Raw genomic sequence first — 20,274 nt, forward strand, 5'->3', positions numbered from 1 at the left:
GCACTGGCTACCAATTAGTTTTCGGGCCCAATTCAAAGTGCTGGTTTTTTGTTTTTTTATTAAAGATTTCCTTGATTTACAAAAGTGTGTGCAATGTCTCTCTCTCGTATATTTTTCCCCCATGTAACACTTTTACAAATCAGTTTCATTTGTTGAGACACTGGGAAGAAAAGGGGGAGATGGGTGGGGTCGGGTGGCGATGTTTCTATTTTACTTACTATATGTAGGGTTTGGTGTCAGCGTTGCTCTTGCAGGTTCTTTGCTGTTCACTTGTGTTCCTTTGGTGGTGAGAGGTTGGGGTTGGCCTAGGGTGTGGTTGTTCATTTGTGGTTGGCTGTGGTGGTCTTTGTTTTCATGTGTGAGTGGGGTGGGTGGGTGTTTTGGATCAGGTTAGCCATATTGATTTGTATGCCGTTGGTGGATTTTTGTCATTGTCTTGTTGGGCTGTGTATGTGATAAAGGGGAGCCATACCGGGGTGAAGGTGTCTTTTTCTATTTGTCTCCATGTCAGTTTAAGTTTATTGGTTAATTTTTCTAGTAGGGCTGTTTCCCATACTATTTGGTACAATTGGTCCATGCTTACTCCTGACAGGTCTCTCCAGTGTCTGGTTATGATGCTTCTGGCTGCTGAGAGTAGGTGGGTTATGAGTTCTTTGTGGTGCAAGTGGGCATTATTGTCTTGGAAGATGTTTAGTAAGGCCAATTCTGGGGTGATTTCTAATACTTGTTTGGTTATTTTACTTATTTCTCGTATGGTTGTTGTCCAGAATAGTTGTGTTTTGGGGCACTCCCACCACATGTGGAGGTATGTGCCTGTGGAGGTGCACCCTCTCCAGCATTTTGGTGAGGTTTCTGGGTGTATTAGCACTAGTTTTCTTGGTATTAGGTACCACCTGTAGGTGAGTTTCAGAGTGAGTTCAAAGTGCTGGTTTTGACCTATAAAGCCTCAGGACCGCAAAAGCTCAAGGACCGTCTCTCCCCATAGAAACCAACCCGGGCTCTGCAACCATCATCTGAGGCCCTTCTTTGTGTGCCGCCTCCATGAAAGGTCCGAAGGGTGGCAACATGAGAACGGGCCTTTTCTGCAGTGGCTCCCCATTGGTGGGATGCTCTCCCCAGGGAAGTTCGCCTGGTGCCTTCCCTACACAGGCATTATTTTAGACATTCAACTGATTAACATTCTATGGTTTTTTAAAATGTTTTTGTGGGAGGGGGAGTTGTTGGTGTGGTTTTGGTTTTGTTTTACTATGTTTTATCTGTTCTCATTTTGTGTTTTTTCTGTTGTGAACTGCCCTGGGATCTTTGGATAAAGGTGTAATACAAATTTAATATAACAACAATGAAGAAAAAGAAGAAGACAATGACTTTTTGGAATTTATTAACTGTCGTTTTGTAAGCTGCCCTGAGACCCTAACCAAGGAAGGACAGGGAACAGATTGAACAGATAATCCAAAAGGCAGCCCCTTTCCCACTGCTCCAGTCAGCCAGGGGTGCCAGCTCAGCAGCCAGGTATGTGAGGAGCAGTCAAGGAACAGAAACTGGTGCCCAGAGAATGAAGGGAGCTCCTCTCTTGCCACCATCTCATGAGAACAAGCCCCCTGCTTCTAACAACACCCGACTCCTTTCACCCCTGGAGCCCCAATGGGCAAGATGCTTCTCTCTTTACTCTGGCAGTAGCCCAATTGCTCTGGTCGTTGAGCACGCAGATTCTCCCAGAGTTTTAATTTCTGTCAAAGCAAGGTTGTCAGTGTGAGGCTGGGCTGAGATGGAGCCGTGGGCAGGGCTTCCTTGCCCCTTGGTGTGTTCTCAGGAGCTTGGGAAGTTGTGTGTGTGAGAGTGAAGCAGCAGCCCTTCTTTGGAGGCCCCCCTGCCAGCTTGTGGCTCTGGCACCCGCTCTGGTCCTGCGAGGAGGAGGCAGGGAGGGAGGGTGATTGCCACCTCCCTCAGTTTGCCGTGAGCCTAGCAGCTCTTAGCTGTCAGCATCCGGATGAGCCCTTGCTCCTTGCTCCTTCGCTGTAGCTTGAGCTCCTTGGGAGCCAAATCGCAAGACAGGCTGACAGCTGAGCAGTGGGGGGAACAGACCCCTTCCCTCCCCCTCCACAAGGGCCTCTGCAATCGAAGGGGCTCCACAATTAACCCTGCCTTGTTCTCCACTTTGTAACTGATTTTTGGCACATTTTTTAAAAAAAAGTATACGGTTAAAAACCAGGGTTAATTAGGCGCCCTGGCAGCTGGGCCTTGGCGGAGGCCATTGTGTGCCTGAATTTAACCGGAACTGGTTTCACAGCGTAGTCTGCTTTAATTGGTAACTGTTGTGAGTTTGGGCAGGCCGACTGCCGCCTCACGCAGACCTAGCCAGCCTCCCAATTAGGGGCTTCCCCCTCCTCTCCCCACAGTAAGAATGCTTCTGTTGAGCCCCTGTGGGATGCCTTCCCTCCAGCCCTCTGCCGGTTAATCTGATATATACAATGGGCTGAAATTGGTGCGTCTCCTGGGAGCCGTCCTCATTAGTCCTGACTCCTGTGATGTCACGGCATGTTCAGTGCTGTGGGCGAAGGTTTCCTGGCTGCAGAATGTTACTCAGAGGCAAGGGCTCTGGGGGGAGGCGCAGAGATGGAGGGTTTTGGAGGAGGGTGCGGGGAGCCTCTGCATTTTGCATCTTGAGTCCAAGTAATGTGCGTCTTGGCTGCTGGTCTGTGTAGTGTTAACCTTTTATTACGTAGCCCAAATATACTCCTCTTTCTGTTTTGGGCCAAGTGCTTTCTCTGCGTAAATGGTCGCTCCTGATAGATGCTTTCCCTGCAAGAATTTTGTTTCCCCTCAGTTCCACTCAATGCCATCATCTCCCACAGCAGCAGCTGCTTTTCCCCTGAATGGAGCTCCTTTTCTCCTTCACATGGGTGAAGCCCACCAGACAGTCATAACGATAAATAGCTGGCCGTATTTGTCCACGTCACTGAGGACAGATGTAGTCAACTCAGCGACACTTTCTGAATCACTTCCAAAGCAATCCCTGAAACGTTTTTTGGTTGGGAGAATACTTTTCGACATTGCTGAAAACATTCCTGGAAAGTAGTGAGTCCTTGTTAGCTCAGCCCTTGTTATTGCTGCAAACCTCCTGGGCTGGGTCTTTGCAAGGGAGCTCCCAAGCATCCCTCTGGCGCCTGAGCATTCACCCCAGGGGAAGGAGGCTGCTGTGGGCATCTCTCTTCTGTGACAGTGCATGTGCTCGTCAACCTGTCCAGGATACATTGCAAGTTGTCTGTGCAATCTGTGGCCGACTTCACTTGTGATGGTTGGGCCACAGTCCTCAACAGGAGTCCTGGGGGCGCAGCAATGCTTTTGAATGCCAGTTGACGGAACCCATAATGGAGGAGACGGCTCTTGTGCCCAGGTCTTGCTTGTGGGTTTCCCACAGAAGAAACCATTGTGGCCATTGTGAGAAGAGGGTGCTGGGCAAGATGGGCCCCCTTGGGCCTCATCCACCAGACTCTTCTCATGTTCTCCGTATTGCTGCTGCGTTGCTACTTGTGCTGTACAATGTGAGAGTGTTCCAGATTTTGTGGGGCAGGGGCCTTGCTTTTTATATTTTGCCCCTCCATTCCAAAGAATGTAGAGTTGCTTGGCTGGATCCAAAGAGAGATCTAGTGTACAGACCAGCATTTGGCCTCCACGGAGAGCCAGCCAGATGAGGGGGCTGTGACAGCCACAGGCCTCTCCCATTGCTGGGTCTCCATTTCCTAGAGTTACCAGAATGGTGTGAGATGCAGTCACACACTTGTGTGAATGTAAAGTTGGCCTTGGTGCACTTTGGGTGTGTGCATGGGGCTTGGCCTTCCCCCGCATTTAACCTTGACTTTGCCACCCTTCCTACAGCCCAGGGTGCCAAATGATGGTTGCACTCGATGACATCAAATAAACTCACAGTCCATGCCGTGTGTAGTTCAGACTAGATGTACCAAATTAGACGTTGACGGTCCATGGGCTGGCTTGGCATCCATCAGCTCTTCCCACCCCCAGAACTTCCTTCACACACCCCAATCAAGTCCTAAGATTTATTTCCCATTGCAATATTCCCAGATCTGGGCCTAAATCTGCCTCCGAGCCAGCCTGTTGGCCAATTTGCAGGGAGCAAAACACTCGCCTTGCTGCAGGCATAATCTCATAAGCCTCTGCTGCCATCCTAATGGCTTCTCCTGCCTGCCTGCAAACCGCTCTCCCTCCAGTATAGATTCGCAGAGTAATATAAAAAGCCATCGGATTATTACTGCAGGCGATAGGTTTTCCATTTACAGTAATAAAATACTGAGGAAACAAAACAATTTAAAATTCTAATAAAATTCAAAGCAAATCTTCAGCAGCTGAGATGATTCAATTATTTAGCTGTTATTGAATGCAAAGATGGGGAATAGGGAACAGGTTGTGGGGTTGGGAGACGGGAGGGAGGACTGCTGGTTTGGGGTTTGTTGTCCTGGGCAGTGTCTTCTGTGCCAAATAAAAAGCAAGGTCACGCCAGGGAGCCAGCAGCCAGTCGTGAGAGGTGAGCATCATGGGAGGCTGGGGCAGAGGCCACAAAGGTGTGCCATTGGCTTTTCTGCAAGGAAAGGTCAAAGCATTTTGAGGCTTTAACCTCTTCTGGAGAAACAAAAGAACAGCTTTCCCCAACAATGGCACCCTTCTACTCTTTGGCACTACATCTCCCGTCGGTTGTGCTGTCTGCGGCTGATGAGAGTTTCAGTGCACAAGAGCTGCAGGCCTCTAAACCCAGTTTCCTTTATCCATAGATTCATTCATTCATTCACTGCATTTCTGCCCACCTTTTTCTCCGAGGAGCTCGAGGTGCGTGCATGGTTCTCTTCCTCCCATTTAATCCCCACAACAACCCTGTGAGGTAGGTTGGGCTGAGAGAGGTAGTGACTGGCCAGGTTCGCCCAGTGAGCTTCAGAGCCCTAGTCTGACAATCACGCCACCCCTGGCTCTCAAACCAGTGCCAGTGGGTAGTGAGAGAAGTTTTGCCCACCTGCAGAACGTTAGAATTCAGAGCCACCCAGTGAAACTGATTGGCCCTGGCTCAGGACAGACGACAGGAAGGACTCCTTTGTGGGGCTCACATAACATTGCAGGGGGTTGGTCTAGACGACCCTTTGGGTCCCTTCTGACTCTCCAGTTCCAACTCTACAAAACATAGGACCCGTGGGGTGCAGCAGCTGAGGATGCTGGGCCAGGGAGCCCCCCACTCAGCCATGGAACTCCCTGAGCCACCTTGGGCCGGTCACTGCCTCTCCGATTAACTCACCTCACAGGATTGTTTTGAGAATAAAATAAGGAAGGAAAAGACCCAGGTATGCCACCTTGAGCTCCTTGGAAGAAAAGACGGAATATAAATGTCTTGCTGAATAAAGCTGCAGCCACACGTTGTGGTGGCTGTTAGTGTTGGGTGTGTTCACAGTGAAGTTGTATGTGGCTTGGGGGCCATTTCACAGTGCTCCCCCACTTTTCCTCACATCAGCAGGGCTTCATTGGTGTCAGATTCACCACACCAGGAGGCATTGACAGGCCAGGGCTGACTCTGCCCCAGGCCTGCTTGTCGCCATCAGAAACACATGATGCCCAAATGCACCTTCGCCTCTCCCCAAACACCCAAGAGGTCTCTCGATGCCTCCTACTTCCAGGCTGGGAGGAGTGTGAGGTTGTTGAGTGGCTCAAGGCAGAGACGAGGCCAAGTTCCCTGAAAGAAGGGCTGCAAGAGGGGGGGGGGGGCTCCCATTATGCACACACTCAGGTAGAAGCACACAGCCCCTCAGAAGGTTTTCACAAAGGTCTTTGCAACTTGGCTGGTGACCCTGTCCAGCACCTGAGTTTTATAAAAAAAAGAACAGGATTTGCGTGCATGTCGGACAAAGTCGTTTGAACTCAGATTAAGAGCCCTGCCCTGGAAACGCAGCGGGTGCCCAGTAAACGGCTGGGGGAGCACAGCCTTGGGTGGCTTCAGAAGAGAAGTTCAGTGACTGTTTAACAAATGGCACCAGCAAAAAGACTTTTCTGCCTAAATTTGGCTGCTGAAACGAAGAAGGCAAACCAGGTGCAGGTTTTTGTATGAAAGGGCTCCGATCTCAGTTCAGTTCCAGTGTTGCAAACCCTTTGCTCAGAGGCAGCCTTTTCTTTCCTTCTCACTGGTCTGTGATCAGGAGGTTTTGGGATCTGGCAAGAGAGAAGTGGGCTCAGCCCTGACCTGCCCAATCCAGATTTCTCCCCCCGGGGTCCAGCGTTTTCCAGGCCATAAGACTGTAGAGTTGGAAGGGACCCCAGAGTCATCTAGCCCACCCCCTGCCATGGCGTTTCTGAAGCCCCTCTGCCCGGACGCACCGTGCCCCGGCCTTGGCTTTAGTCAGCGCTCAGCCGGAGCAGATGGCAGCAGCCTCCTCAGAGGAGCACCTGGTGCCTGGGCCAGAGAAGGGCTTGGCTGTGCAGCCGCTGACAGCTCCGCTTGCAAGAGGAGAAGGGGTGAGGGAAAGGGCAGGCCGTTGGTGCTGGCAACCGCGGCTGCGTGTCAAGGCGAGGCTGCCTTTGCATGACGGGTGACGGGGTGATTGGGGAGAGTAATTACGGCCCGTTAGAAAGCAGTAATTACTGCAGGGAGGGAGAGGCGCTTGCCAGCGGAGTGCAGGAGTGCGCCAGGAACCCTCTCGGAAATTGGTAGCTCTGTAATTTTCCCAGTGGGGGTTCGCTGCGTCACCCTGAGATGTGACAACACATGGAATTTGCAGCTTGTCACAGCGAGCCCAACTGGTGTTCAGGCAGTGACACAGCCTCTCTCCCTTGATCTGGGAGTGATCTTCCAGGGGCTGCTTGGTGCGTTTCCTGTGCTTGACTCGCGGTGGCAGAAGGCTGGCACCCAGTCTGGCTTGTGCCAGGGCAGGTGGGCACTGCAGCCCATGCACAAAAGGGCATCAGTTGCTGCATTGGGTGCAGGAGAGGAGCTTCATGGGAATCTGTGCCTGTAGTTTAAGGAATCAGGAGCAGGTGGAGCCCCTTGTGCATGTGTGGGGAGAGCTTTGGTGGCCCCTCGGGAGCAACTGACGGTCAGAGGGGCAGCCCTTCAGTGCCCTTCTCAGTACTGTATCCCTCCCTCCTGAAGGCTAGGGAAAAGCAAGCTAAATTATGCAAGTCAGTAAAGAACTATGGAATAAATTATGCAAAATCAGAGGAATTAAAGACATAATTTATTCAGGGTCATAGGGTTCAGCTCTTTTTGGCCCAGGATTTGGATAGCCTGGGAGTAGAATGTTAATAGCTTTTAGCCTGGGCGACTCACGACCCCAGCTTGAAATCCCATTGAAGTCAACGGGGATTTGAAAAGAGGGAATAAGTGCACAGAAGAGTTTGCATCGTTCACAGATTCCTAAGAGCTGGAAGGGGGGGGACGGACCATCTAGTCTGATCTGAAACAGACACAGAATAATCTTCACAATCCAGGCCCCAAACAGGGAGCCAGGCACCCCAGTGAATGATGCCTGCAGAGCAAATGAACCCAAGCTGCTTGTTTGGGGAGGCCAGGCACCTCCGTTGTTCAGGTGTGGCTCTGCGGCTGTTGCTCACCAGCATTGTGACACAGAGCAGGAGAGCGGTTTGTGCAATTCCTGCCTCTGCAATGGGCAGGTCGCAGTGGCCGCAGCCGGTCTCTCCTCCTCCGTGCTGGGGAGGGGTACCTGCCCTCCTCTGGCTGTGGGGCTCAGAAGCGCTGGAACAGCACAGCTGGATCCTGCAGGGCACCACGGAGCTTGACCTTGCGGGCACTCACCCCGCTGCCCCCACCTCCAGACGGGAACCTTTCCCGCCAGCCCTCTCACTGGGAGCCATTTTCATTAGGGATTCTGCGAGTGTCACCAGTTAATTAGCGTCATGTTAATTGAGTATTTGCCATGCTTCCTCCTCCAAGGACAGCCGCGCTAGCATGGAGGGGAATGCAGATGTGTCGTCCGGAGGGTGGTTGGGGTGGCAGCCGACCTTGTCCTCCTCTAGCCCTGGGTCCCGGCAGCAGCCAGACCACAGGGCAGACCCCCATCCGAGCACTGCCCTTGGGTAGTCCACAGGGTGGCAGGGCATTCCTGCAGGGTGAGCTCTTGGGAGAGATCATACTGAGAGCTTGGCTCCTCTGGAAGAGGTTTAGGGCTCCTGGGGCTCTAGGCAATGTCTCTTTTGTGTTGTTTGCTCTGCCCAACAGAGCAGGGATACTGAGGCATAACAGCTTCTTCACACGGCACATCATTAGACTATGGAACTCCCTCCCACAGGAAGTGGGGATGGCCACCAACTTGGTTGGCTTTGAAAGAGGATTAGGCAAAAATCACGGAGGAGGAGAGGGCTCTGGAAGGCTATTAGCCAGGGTGGTCATGGTTTGCTTCCAGGGTCCGAGGCAGTTGCTGGAAGCCATGGGAGGCGAGAGTGTTGCTCCTGCTTGCAGGATTCCCATAGAGGATGGGCTGCTGGCCTCATCCAGCAGGTGCTCTTCTGATGTTCAGGCCAGGGGCCCACCAACTCCAGCATCCTGTTCTCACAGGTGCCTGAGGGAAGCCTGCAAAGAGGACCCGGGCACAAGAGCGCTCTCCCCTCCGGCACTGCTGCCTCTGACGATGGAGGCAGAACATAGCCATTGTGGCCAGTAGCCCAGAATCCAAACAAGCACCGAGTGCATGTCGGGAAAGTGCATAATGCAATTGCCTGAGAATCTCCACTTGCCTTACCTGAAGACAACACAGTTCTTGCCCTTTTAGGGGTTGGGAAGGTTTGCTTGGATGCCTGTGGGCAATGCCTGCTGAGAAGGAAGGGGGGCAGCAGTCAAGGGGTGGGACTTCACTGCCATGCGTTCCTCCTCCCATGGGATGGCGGCAGCGGCATCCTGCTACTGCTAATTGTTGCTTGTAATTATCTTTGTACCCTTAATGTGCATTGTGACAAGAAGATCTCAAGGAGGTTACTGTGTTTGGATTTTGACATTGGAAACGCAGTCGAGAGATGGGAGGAGACGAGGTCAGGAGGAGGGTTCGAGTTCAGCGCAGTGGTGCATGCTGAAGATTATTTGCAAATAAGGGATGCAAGATGGCAACCTTCTCCAGCCAGGTGCCCCCCCCCAGATGTCGGCCCCAGCCAATCTGACCATGCTCCCACCCATCTGTTGTGCAGATAAAATAGGGGGGGGGACCATGTACCTAGAGCACCCTGAGCTTCTTGGAAGCAATTAAGAAGCAAGTATTTCTTTGGCCTGCCTCTGTGGGGCTCCTCTGGGAGGCCTCCCTTCCCCATCGGCCTGTGTTGTGTCTGCAGCCGCAGAACCTGCCCAGCCTAGACAGACAGACAGACAGACAGACAGACAGGTTATTTTCCTCCCTAAGTGATAGACTTAGCTGGGCCTTTGGGGTAGACTATTGACGAGATATTGGCAGCCAAGGATCAAGTGGCAGCTGGATGTCCTGGGCTATATTTGTCTTGCTGGCTCGTGATGCGGCCGTAATCCTCACAGAGAGCGGTCAGGGTGAAGACACCAAGACGTGTCTTGCCTTGGAGGCCTCCAGAGGCTCTGAGGGTCACTGGCTCCGTCCCCAAAGGCAGGTGCTGCTGGGCAGGCCAAGGGGCAGGCGTCGGCTCCCGGCTTTGGAGGGGCCCTTGAGCAAAATGCTCAGCCTCCTCTGCAGCAGATGCCTGGCCATGCCAGCCCTTGGCGCCAGCCCTGCAAGGTGGGCCCCTCAGCAGCTGTCCAGGTGCTGCAAGCGGCTCTCCCACAAAATCATATAATCATAGACCGGTGGAGTTGGAAGAGACCCCACCAGTCATCTGCTCCAACTATTTGTCTTGAGCATAAGGCACTGATAATGAGGAAGGCCGTCTCTGAATATGGGCGACGTGTTCACTTATCACGGTTAATAACAGACCCCTCCTCCAAGAAAGAGGTCTGCCTCTCCTCTTTTGAGAGGGGCCACTGGATGCCTCTGCTCACAAGCAAGTCGTAGGGTCATCAAACATTCCTTGCTATTGCCTCCCAGAACCTGGTGCTCTTATTTATCTATCTATTTCGGAAGATTAATGCACTTAAAGCCATTTCCAAAGAGAATAAAACAAGAAAATTAGCAGTAAAAACTAAACATTTGAAAGATAGAATCAGCAATAAACTAAAAATAGATTAAAAGATACATCAGCATTCTACACGTCTGGGTGGGTTTATCTAAACAAGGATGTTATTTAGCAGGCTCCGAAAAGAGCTCAGCGAAGGCAGGGAGTTCCAAAGTGTGTGGCTGCTGCCACACTAGAAGATTGATTTCTAACAAATTGGGAACGTGTGTTATGTGGCACCTCAGATCAAAGTGGGCATATTCGGGGTAAGGCAATCTTGCAGGTAAACTGATCCCCAGTTGTTAAGGGCTTCACATTTTAACAGTAGCCCCTTGCACTGGGCCCAGGGGCACATTGGCAACCAGTGCAGTGCTCTGAGTGCAGGTGTTGTACACAGACCGGATTTAGCTTGTCATTCCATGCTAAGAGCTGCCAAGAGACAGAGGAAGTTGCTGGTTCTGAGTCAGACCCTCAGTTGTTCTGTTGTGTTGTATTGGGTGTTTATTCTTCTTCTAATATATGTTTATTGATTTTTTTCATGGCAACAAACAATAACAAAGAAGCAGAGGACAAGGACTGTGTGGAGCACATTATTGAAGTTGGAATAAAATGAACAGAAGGTTCAGGACACTTGTGCAGACGTCATAATAAAATAGATTCTGCTAAGGGACATTGGGCTGCCCTGCATGATGACATTTGCTGAGAGAAAGACAGTGGAAATGTGTCCCTGTTAATTCTCTTCAACCTCCAAGCGGTTTTCAGTACAGTCAACCAACGCATCCTTCTGGAGCAGCTCTCCAAACTAGGGGTGGCTGGCATCGCTTTGCGGTGGTTCCAGTCCTACTTGGGTGGTCGTTCCCAGAGGGTGTGACTTGGGGAATGCTTTTCAGCCCCGTGGAACCTTCAATGAGGGGTTCCGCAGGGCTCAATCCTATCCCCCATGTTGTTTAACTTCTACATGAAACCGCTGGGTGGGGTTATCTGGAGGATTGGAGTACGTTGTCAGCAATATGCTGATGACACTCAGCTCCATTTCTCCTTTACTTCTTCAGGTGAGGCAGTGGAAGTGCTGGACCCAATGTCTTGCCTCCAGTCGTGGACTGGATGAGAGCCAACAAAGTGAAGCTCAATCCAGATAAGACAGAGGCACTGTTAGTGGGTGGTTCCCTAGACCAGATGGGTGGGAGATCGCTTGCTCTTGATGGGGTTACACTTACTCTGAAGGAACAGGTTCGTAGCTTGGGGGTCCTCCTGGATCCTCGAGGCTCAGGTGGCCTCAGTGGCCCAGAGTGCCTTCCATCAGCTTTGGCTGGTGGCCCAGCTACGCCCCTATCTGGATGGGGACAGCCTAACTACTGTTGTCTATGTTCTGGTAACCTCAAGGTTAGATTACTGATATGTGTTATAAGTAGGGCTTCCTCTGAAGATGGTTCGGAAACTTCAGATGGTGCATAAATTTGGTGGCCAGGTTGCTCACCAGAGCAAGACGGTTTGAGCACATTACACCAATCCTGGTCCAACTGCACTGGCTACCAATTAGTTTCCGGGTCCAATTCAAAGTGCTGGTTTTGACCTATAAAGCCTTGAGCGGCTCAGGACTGCAAGACCTCAAGGACCGTCTCTCTCCATATAACTGACCTGGGCCCTGAGATCTTCCTCTTCCTCAAGAGGTCCGGAGGGTGGCAACACGAGAACGGGACCTTTTCTGCAGTGGCTCCCCGTCTGTGGAATGCTCTCCCCAGGGAGACTCTGGCGCCTTCATTATACACCTTTAGGCGCCAGGCAAAAACATTCCTCTTTAACCAGGCCTTTGGCTGATTGGCACCCGATGCCCTTTTAAATGTGTTATGGGAGCGGGGGTTATTGGGTTGTTGTTGTTGTTGTTCTTATTTATATTACGTATTTTGTGGGTTTTTTATCTTGTAACTTTATGGCCGGACAGTTTTATCCTAACGTATCTCCTTATATGTTTTGTTAACTCTGTTGTGTTCTAATCCATGTATACAGTGCAATTTTTCTATGCCAATAAAGGAGATTGATAGATAATTTTATGTTGTGAACTGCTCTGAGATCTACGGATGAAGGGGTGGTGTGGAAATTTAATAAATGTAATAATTAAAATCATAAACAGAACATTAAAAACAAGCAAACCCACCATAGCACCTTGAATTGGCTACTCGTATTGACACCACAGTTGACAGTCTGGGGCTCTTCTGGAGGGTCCTGGACCTGTGTCCTAAATTTGTGTTTTACAAATTTAATAAACAATGGTGAAAATAGCCGTAATTTTGGAAATCCGAGTCTCAGGTGCCCCATAGAGGTGGGTGTTGTTGGGGGCCTGTGCAGCACCTTCCTTTTACCTACAAAGTACAGGAACGTCAACCCTACAACGTCAAGAGGGCCTTGTTTAAGAGTAACCTCTTAAAATCCTCCTTGTCTTTGTTGCATGCTCAGACAAGGCAGTATTCCACCTCCTCTCAATTCAACCCCCCCCCCCCCCCGGTGGAGGCTTCTGCGCATGGCAGTGCAGCCCTAGCAGCTTCTTGCGAACAAGGATGGGGTATTATTGTTATCTTATTTTATTTATTTATATCCTGCCTTGTTCCCAACGGACTCAAGGCGGCTTATAGATAAAATCAAAACAGCTGGAAAAAACCACACAGGAATAGAATTAAAACTATATACACACGATCTATTAAAACACTACAAATCATAACAATAGAAACATTGCAGCACCAATCCTTTCCTTAAAAACAGCCTAATCCTGAAAGTCCGTTGAAATAAGAAAGTCTTATTCCACAAGGAGGGAGCCAGTCAAACCTCTCCAAGGAGGGAGCGCCAAAGTCAGGGAGCAGCCACCACCGAGAAGGCCCTCTCCTGTTTCAGTTACTTTCAGTGGCCAGGGCAGTTCATCCTGGGTCCAGGGCCAGAGATGGGTTTCTTAGTACAGAAGGTTCCCCAGGGTTTTATGCAGGGGCCTTTGATACTCAGGGGATGCAAAACGGATGTGCAGAGCACTCAGCTGCCCCCCTTTTCCAGGGACACCAGGAATTTACGTCATGCTTTAGAGCAGCTTCCCCCCTCCCTGGTGCTTTACAGATATGTTTGTCTCCTGTCAACACTTCCCTGCTGACTGGGGCTGAGGAGATGTTGGTGCAAACCATCTTCGAGGCGTGGCATTTGAGAAAGCCACTTAAAGTCCATGCTTCTGAGATGTTGCCAGCCAGAGCTTGAAGGCAGCAGCTTTCCCCTGCTTTGATATCCCTGGCACCTGGTTTTTCTGAGGTAGGCTGCCTCGGAAGCAGAAGGCTTTATCCTTCGTTATCACAACTCATAGCTCTTGAGAGACCAAGAAGGCTGATCCTTCCCAAAGGATCCTGGGACAGTTGGCTGTGTAGATCAGTGGTACCCAAAGAGGGTGATGGGATTACCGGGGGGGGGGGGGGTGCTAAGAGGCAAGAGGGGGGCAGGGGGCACTGGAGGTGTAAATGGCTGTCAGGCTTGGAAAAGTTGCCATCACTGGATCAAGTTCATCAGTTTTCTTGATTTAGTTTCCATTGGATTTTCAGCAAATCCTTAGCGGGTTGTGCAGGCCACTGTTCTGAACAGGGGCTTTTTGTAGGATAGGGGCTGCTGGGGAGGAGTTTATGGAACCAGAAGCACGGGGGGGGGCTGGGGGGGAAGGGAACCCCTGGTTCAAATGCAGCCGTGGATCTAGCTCATTCTTAGCTCTCCAGGTTAAAATGGGTGAGCATTTGGACCCCCCCCCCACCTATTTGGGCTTCCTGGTTTTCCTGGCTGTGGCAGCAGGACACAGCTAGGGCGGATCTGCCATCCTCAGAACAACAGCAGGACGTGGCATCACCCTGCGTGCAAAATGTGTGCTTGTCCACGTGCGCTTCACTTGAGCAGCTGCCCCTCCCCCAGTCCATTAATCGCAGGCTTCCATTAAAACCCACCGCAGCAGGTCGTTTGAGAAGCGAGGCGAATGGGTTCACTGGCCATTTCCCCATTACATTAATGTTATGGGCTTTTTACAGGTGTCTTAAATAGACATTGTTATTAACGAGTCTATTAAGTCAATTAAAACCCAGTCCTTTGAGCTGGATTTAATGTAGCCACTGGGAGAGATTGGGGGGAGGGGGCTAGAGGTATTTTTGGTTTCCTGCCATGGTATAAGGAGCAGCCGGCCATTGTAGTTTCTTTCTGCTCCTCTGCTTCCTTCCTTTCTTTCTTTCTTTCTTTCTTTCTTTCTTTCTTTCTTTCTTGTGTCGTGTCTCACATCCGTCTTTGGAGATATGCCTCTCCATTCCTGGGAACCAACTTTTCATTTTCATTATTATTATTACTGTTATATATTGCATATATATCGCACCTTTTTCCCCAAGGAGCTCAGGGTGGCCGGCATAGCACTCCCCTCCTCCATCCCCATAAAAACCCTGCGAGGCTGGTTAGGCGAAGAGGCCAAGCAAGGATTTGAACACATGGATCATGGAATACAAGCCTGCTTTTAAAACCCTCCGGCCTCTTGTGCCCGCGGGAGGGAGCCGGGAGCCGAGGCCGGTGTGTCCCTCAGGTCTGCCTGCCTCCCTTGGCGAGCAGGAGACGGTGCCCGAGAAAGACTTGGCATGTTGTTTTTAAATGACTTGGTAGCAGCTCTCCCCTTTTTTCCGCCCTCTCTCAGAGGCAGCCTTTTCAAACACCTAATTTATTCCATCTATTAGATAGATTTTGTAGATTTAATCATTTTCACAGTTGGTGGCTCATTGGATACTCAAGATAAACTCCAAATGAAAGTATAATGGGAACGACAAATGAGTTTTTGCACCAGAAATAGCAGAAACTTGCTCAAGAAGGGAGTTTGAGAGGAGCAAAATATATATAATTTCTCCTTCCGCCCCCCCCCCGCCCCTTCTTGGCGCTGCCTTTTGCTGACTGCAGTAGGTTACCACAGTTAATTTCGCCAGTTTTGTTCATCTGTAAAATTGCATAAAAGTGACATTTTTGTGCTCATTATAAGAAGTGCTGATTTATAGCTGGTAAATGGAATCCCCCTCCCTTTTGTGTGTGTGTGGAGCTCTCATAGTAGCGTAAAGCACCCATGAAATTGCTTGTATAATGTAGTTTAAATCCAATCTCCAAGAGAGATTCCCTCCCTCCCCCCTCCTTGGCTAAGGAGATGTTTCCTCTCCCCACACCAAGTTTATTTAGGCTGCTTGGAGAATGGGGGGGGGGGCGGGTCGTGTGTTTCTTTTGGTTGCTGTGGTCCATTTCAGAAGAGTGAGCCAGCTACTCATAGAAATGTGGAATTGGAAGGGACCCTGGAGGGTCATCTCCTCCACCCCCTGGACCACCGGCCAGGCTGACGGGGGCTGGCGTGGTCTTCAGAAGGACGGATCTGCCGTATATGTAATACAAAAAGGGCAAAGCACATTAAAAGTATCTGGAGGTTTCAGTCCTTCCTGAAGTCACAAATTAGGCACAATCTTCTCCATTATCCCAGAGTGAGGGGCACCAAGCATCCAGCGTAAGATTTTGGGCTGTTTCCAGCTGAGTTGCAATAACTGTTTGAACTGATTCTTCTGACAATATGTTGACATTGGTATCATCCGAAAATATTTGGCAACATTAATTTTTGACAAGCAATAGTTGGTTTACGGAGAGAATAAACCAATTTTGAAGGTGTTTTTTTAAAAAGCAGTTTATTCGCGAAATAAATAGGTGAATGCCCACTTAACGCTGCTGCCTGCCTTTTTGTGTCCTAGGTGAAGTCATGGCTCCCCTGCATTCCCCGCGATACCCCAGCCCAGCTGAACTGGACGCCTACGCGCAGAAAGTGGCCAACAGCCCCCTCACCATCAAGATCTTCCCCGCCAACATCAGGGTCCCACAGCACAAGCACCTTAACCGGACAGTGAACGGGTACGACACGACGGGGCAGCGCTACAGCCCCTACCCTGTGCACGCCAGCGGCTACCAGGGACTGCTGGCCATCGTGAAGGCTTCCTCCTCCTCCTCCTCCTCCTCCAGCAAAGGCGTGGTGAAGAGCACGGAAGGCAAGCGGACTAAGATGTCCCCTGCCCACGTGGCCGTTGCCCCCTACCCTGTGACGAGCACTTTAGCCCCAGGCCCCTCCTGCGCAGCGCAGCTGGGCTACCACAGCAGCCAGAAGCAGATGGAGGCCCCCGCGGCCCCCAACGTCACGGTAGCCACCTCAACGATCCCGCACGCTGGCAGGAGCCTGGCGCTGCCCCAGTCCAACCTGCCCTCCATCCAGAACATCATTTTCCAGATCAATCAGCAATGCCAGGCGCAGGCCAGCCAGCCGCTGTGCCAAGGGGTAGTGGTAGCCAACCCCAGCCCCGCCAAGCACGGCGCCGCCACCGCCGCTGGATTTGCCACCATGGCGACGGTGGGTGCAGCCGTGGCGTATGCGGGTGCCGTGCTGCCTGACTGCCGCAAGGGGGCTGAGCTGGTGGCAGGCTCCCACCCGGGTGGTGGGCACCTTGGTGCCAAGGCCAGCCTCTACCCCGACGGCATGGACTACCTGCTCTGGCAGCAGCAGAAGCCGCAGCAGCAGCAGCTACGCATGTACAGTGCGGGCAGCGGGGGTGGGGGCGCCGTCAGCAAGTCCCCTGAGGTGTGCGCCGGGGTCCTGCGTGCCTATCCCATGACGGGCACGGCCGACAAGGTGAGCTCGTCCCCGTTGAACTGCGTGGGCATGCACGGGAACTTCTCAGTGGGGCAGTACTTTGCTCCCCCCTGGAACAGCATCCTGGTCACTCCCAACAGCGACTGCTACAACCCCCCGGAGCTGGCCAATGGGCACCGCGAGCTGGGCGTCCAGCCCTCGGACGGGCTGCCCAGCTTGCCCAGCAAGACGCTCTGCAATACCTCTGTCCTCAGCAGCAGCCTGCAGTCGCTGGAGTATCTCATCAACGACATCCACCCTCCGTGCATCAAGGAGCAGATGCTGGGCAAGGGCTACGAGACGGTCTCCGTGCCGCGGCTCCTGGACCACCAGCACGCCCACATCCGCCTGCCTGTCTACAGATAGGAGCCGCCGGCACTCTGCTCTGAACCCGGAGGGCAAACCGCTTCAGCTACGGACCCCCCTTTCCCCCTGCTTTGCCCTCCCCAGCACCGCCAGGGCCCAGACGGCCGCGGCAAGCAGGGGCCCCGAGGAACGCAGGCAGAGGCAGGCAGCAGCATCCAGAGACTCGCTGGGATCACAGAGCTTCAGTTGTGCAACCGGCTGCCCTGGGATGGAGGAAATTGCTTGTCTATATAGCTCAGAAGTTTTTGTTTCTATTTCTTCAGAATGTGAACAGGGAGATGCTGTCCAATTTTGCTGCTAATCCAGGGAGAGAAGGCTTCGCTCTGTGTGTGTGTGTGTGTGTGTGTGTGTGTGAGAGAGAGAGAGAGAGAGAGAGAGAGAGAGAGAGAGAGAGAGAGAGAAGGGGCGTGTGAGTATGAGTCTGTGACCAGTTGGATTTGCATGTGGAGGGGTCCCTTTCCCAGAAAGAAGTTTCTGTCCTGTGCTGAGTTCAAGTGGGAGCTTTACGTGGGGATGGGCGGGAGTGGATCGAGCCCCTTCCCCAGCCTGCTCCTAGGCATCCAGGTGGCTTAGTTGTGTAGCTTTGCCTACTTTCTAGTTGAAGTCTGTAACTTGCACTGTTTCGATTTAAAGCTAATAATTGGGGAAAGGTGTGAAGCCTATTTAAGGAAGGAAGAAGAAAACACTTGAAAAAAACTTGAAGAGACTTTTTTGTTTTGTTTTAGTGGAATCTACTGTACATTTCTGCGTTTGGCTGCTACACAACGGAGTCCCTCTGCCCTATGTCAGCATAGCCCTAGGTGATTTTTTAAAATTAAAACCTTACATTTTATTGTTATTGTTATTAATATTAATATTATTTTTAACGGCAATATTGCATTGCCTGTTTTTGTCTGGGAAGCCAGCCTATTCAGCCAGGAAGTTGTGCTAGAAAGAATGAGAGGCCATATTGGAAGGATTGTCCCCCCCAGCCCCCCCCCTCGTTGGCCGTTCATTTTGACGATTTCTGTCTCTTTCAAGCCCACCTGTGTTGCACCTGCCTGCGGATGCACAATTTGAAAGGGCAGAGTGCGGGAAAGAAACTAATTTACCTCTGAAATGTCACAAGCAGAAGACTTGCTCCATTTTTGTTTCTCCCAAAAAGTTAATGGAATCGGACCCACAAGGGCCCATGTGACGTCATGCAATAGGTCCCCCTGCAGCTTGGCTTGTGGCGCGTGGTTTTTGCATTAGGCTGGACCCAGGTCTAAATCAGGTCAGAAACGTGGCTGGGCGGCGGGACAAGTGGGGTTCGTAAATGATTTCAGAAGAATTGGAGGTGAGCGTAGATTTCTCCTCAGCCCAGCCAGTGTCGTGTCCATTACACAACAATTCCTCGCCTCCACCTGCTCTGATCAAGTTGCAGGAGCCTTATGGGTTCTCAGGCAACACATGCGGTTTCGTTGTTGGCAGTGTCTACTGTTAGAGAGGCAGGTTGCAGCTGAGAGGAGTAGGACTAATCCCATTGAATGCATCCAGTGTGTTGTGTTTAGTTTTTCTTTCCAGCATATTATAATTTGCTTACTTTAATTTCCTTTTTTAAAAAAAAGAATTCTCCAAAAATATTCCTTCTGCTCTTGTCATTCAACCCATGTAATTTATGTTTTAATAAGTTTTATTCAAGGGACCTGCTTTGCGGGAATCACAGAGGAGTTTCCTCCCTCCCCTCCCCACTGTTTAAAAGAAGGAAAAAATAAGAGTGGCCCAAAAGGGGTTGTGCTCTGAATATAGAGGTACTGTGTCCTTAACCACCTGTTCCAGCACTAAGTGCATTTACAAATCTCTGAGAATGTGTTTTTATATGAAAAAGTGACCATTATATTCTACTGTGAGAAGTGCATTGTGCACTATATTGTTTTAAAAATGAGAGAAAACAAAAAGTTGGAAAAAAAAACAGCAAACGATGTCTCTGGATGTTGTCTTTCTTTTTTCTCTACCCCCCCCCTACCCACCACCCCCACCACCACCAAAAAGAAAATTAAACCTGGGCTTTCACTGGCTGTCTGGTTCTGGAATTTGCTTGTATACCTTTTGCTCTCCCTTCCTGTTCTTCAGTGGGTGGGGGGAGGAAGCAGGGCAAGTCACACGGAGGGGGGGGACCCCCTTGGCCCCCCTGGTGGGAGCGCCCTTGGCCACATGGAGTTCCTCTGTCCACAAAGGAAGTTTCCCACCCATTTCAGCAGAAGAAGCAGGCCTGCCTGGGTCTTCCTAGACGCACTTGGGGCTTGAGGGAAGCATTGGGGAGCCCCACAGCCTCACCAAAGCACATGTGGGTCCCCAGATGGGGAGCAGACCGCTTCTGCCCTTACCGCAGGGGAGAGCCAGATCACCCCAAGGAAGGGGGCTGAGGATGGATCCTCTGTCAAACTTCTGGTGTGTCAGATTTCCCCCAGTGTGTCATTTTATTTGGAAATGAGTCTTCATAAGGAAGTGTTGAACTTTTGCAGGGAGGGTTTTTCTATAACTTGATTTATTGACATTCTGAAGATTCGTATGGCATAAGACGTCACCCCTCATTTTTTAGTTTTGCTGTTCCCCTCATGTGCTCCCTCTCTCTAGTCATGCAAAATATTACCACACAATTTGGAAGCCATGTTTTCTTCAACATTTCCTAATCCCCTTCTCTTTCTTTGTGAGATTTTGCTTCTCTTAGCTGTGCCTTGCTTGATTCAGCATTGACCCCATAATTAAAACACTGATTTCCCTCATGTTTTGCTCCAGATAAGCTTGCATTGTACTCCTCAGAATAATGTGTAAATTAGAGGAAAGTGTCAACACTGAATGCTGAGCTACCTCTGCTAGTGCTGCCACCCCTGTTCATTGTTTTGATGAAAAAACAGAAAATAGATGGCGAATTCTTCAATGATAGAGGTCCGTCTACCACAGTTTTACCACACCAAGGAAAATTTTGTAATGGTGAATCATTACAAAACAGTTTTCTCTCCCGCCTTGTGGTGTTATTTCCCTGTAGAAAATGATCCCCCAAACCCCTTTTTCCGTTGACTTTGGGACATAGGGCGGCTTTTATTTATCTTCTGAAAGGATTAAGAGTCCAGGGCATTTCCTTGGCA

General features: G+C 50.8%; 1 protein-coding gene across 1 annotated transcript in view; it reads left to right on the forward strand.

Annotated features, from left to right (window-relative positions):
- The window catches only part of FAM222A (family with sequence similarity 222 member A), an 89,324-nt gene extending 70,217 nt beyond the window's left edge, over nucleotides 1–19,107 (forward strand). The window contains exon 3 of the mRNA XM_080979223.1: nucleotides 15,873–19,107. Coding sequence (XP_080835349.1) covers nucleotides 15,873–17,164 — 1,292 coding nt within the window. The 3' untranslated portion in view covers nucleotides 17,165–19,107. The remainder of the gene's footprint in view (nucleotides 1–15,872) is intronic.
- Nucleotides 19,108–20,274: the final 1,167 nt, after the last annotated feature.

The sequence above is a fragment of the Podarcis pityusensis genome (genome assembly GCF_964106645.2).
Source record: "Podarcis pityusensis genome assembly, chromosome: 13".
Taxonomy (NCBI): domain Eukaryota; kingdom Metazoa; phylum Chordata; class Lepidosauria; order Squamata; family Lacertidae; genus Podarcis; species Podarcis pityusensis.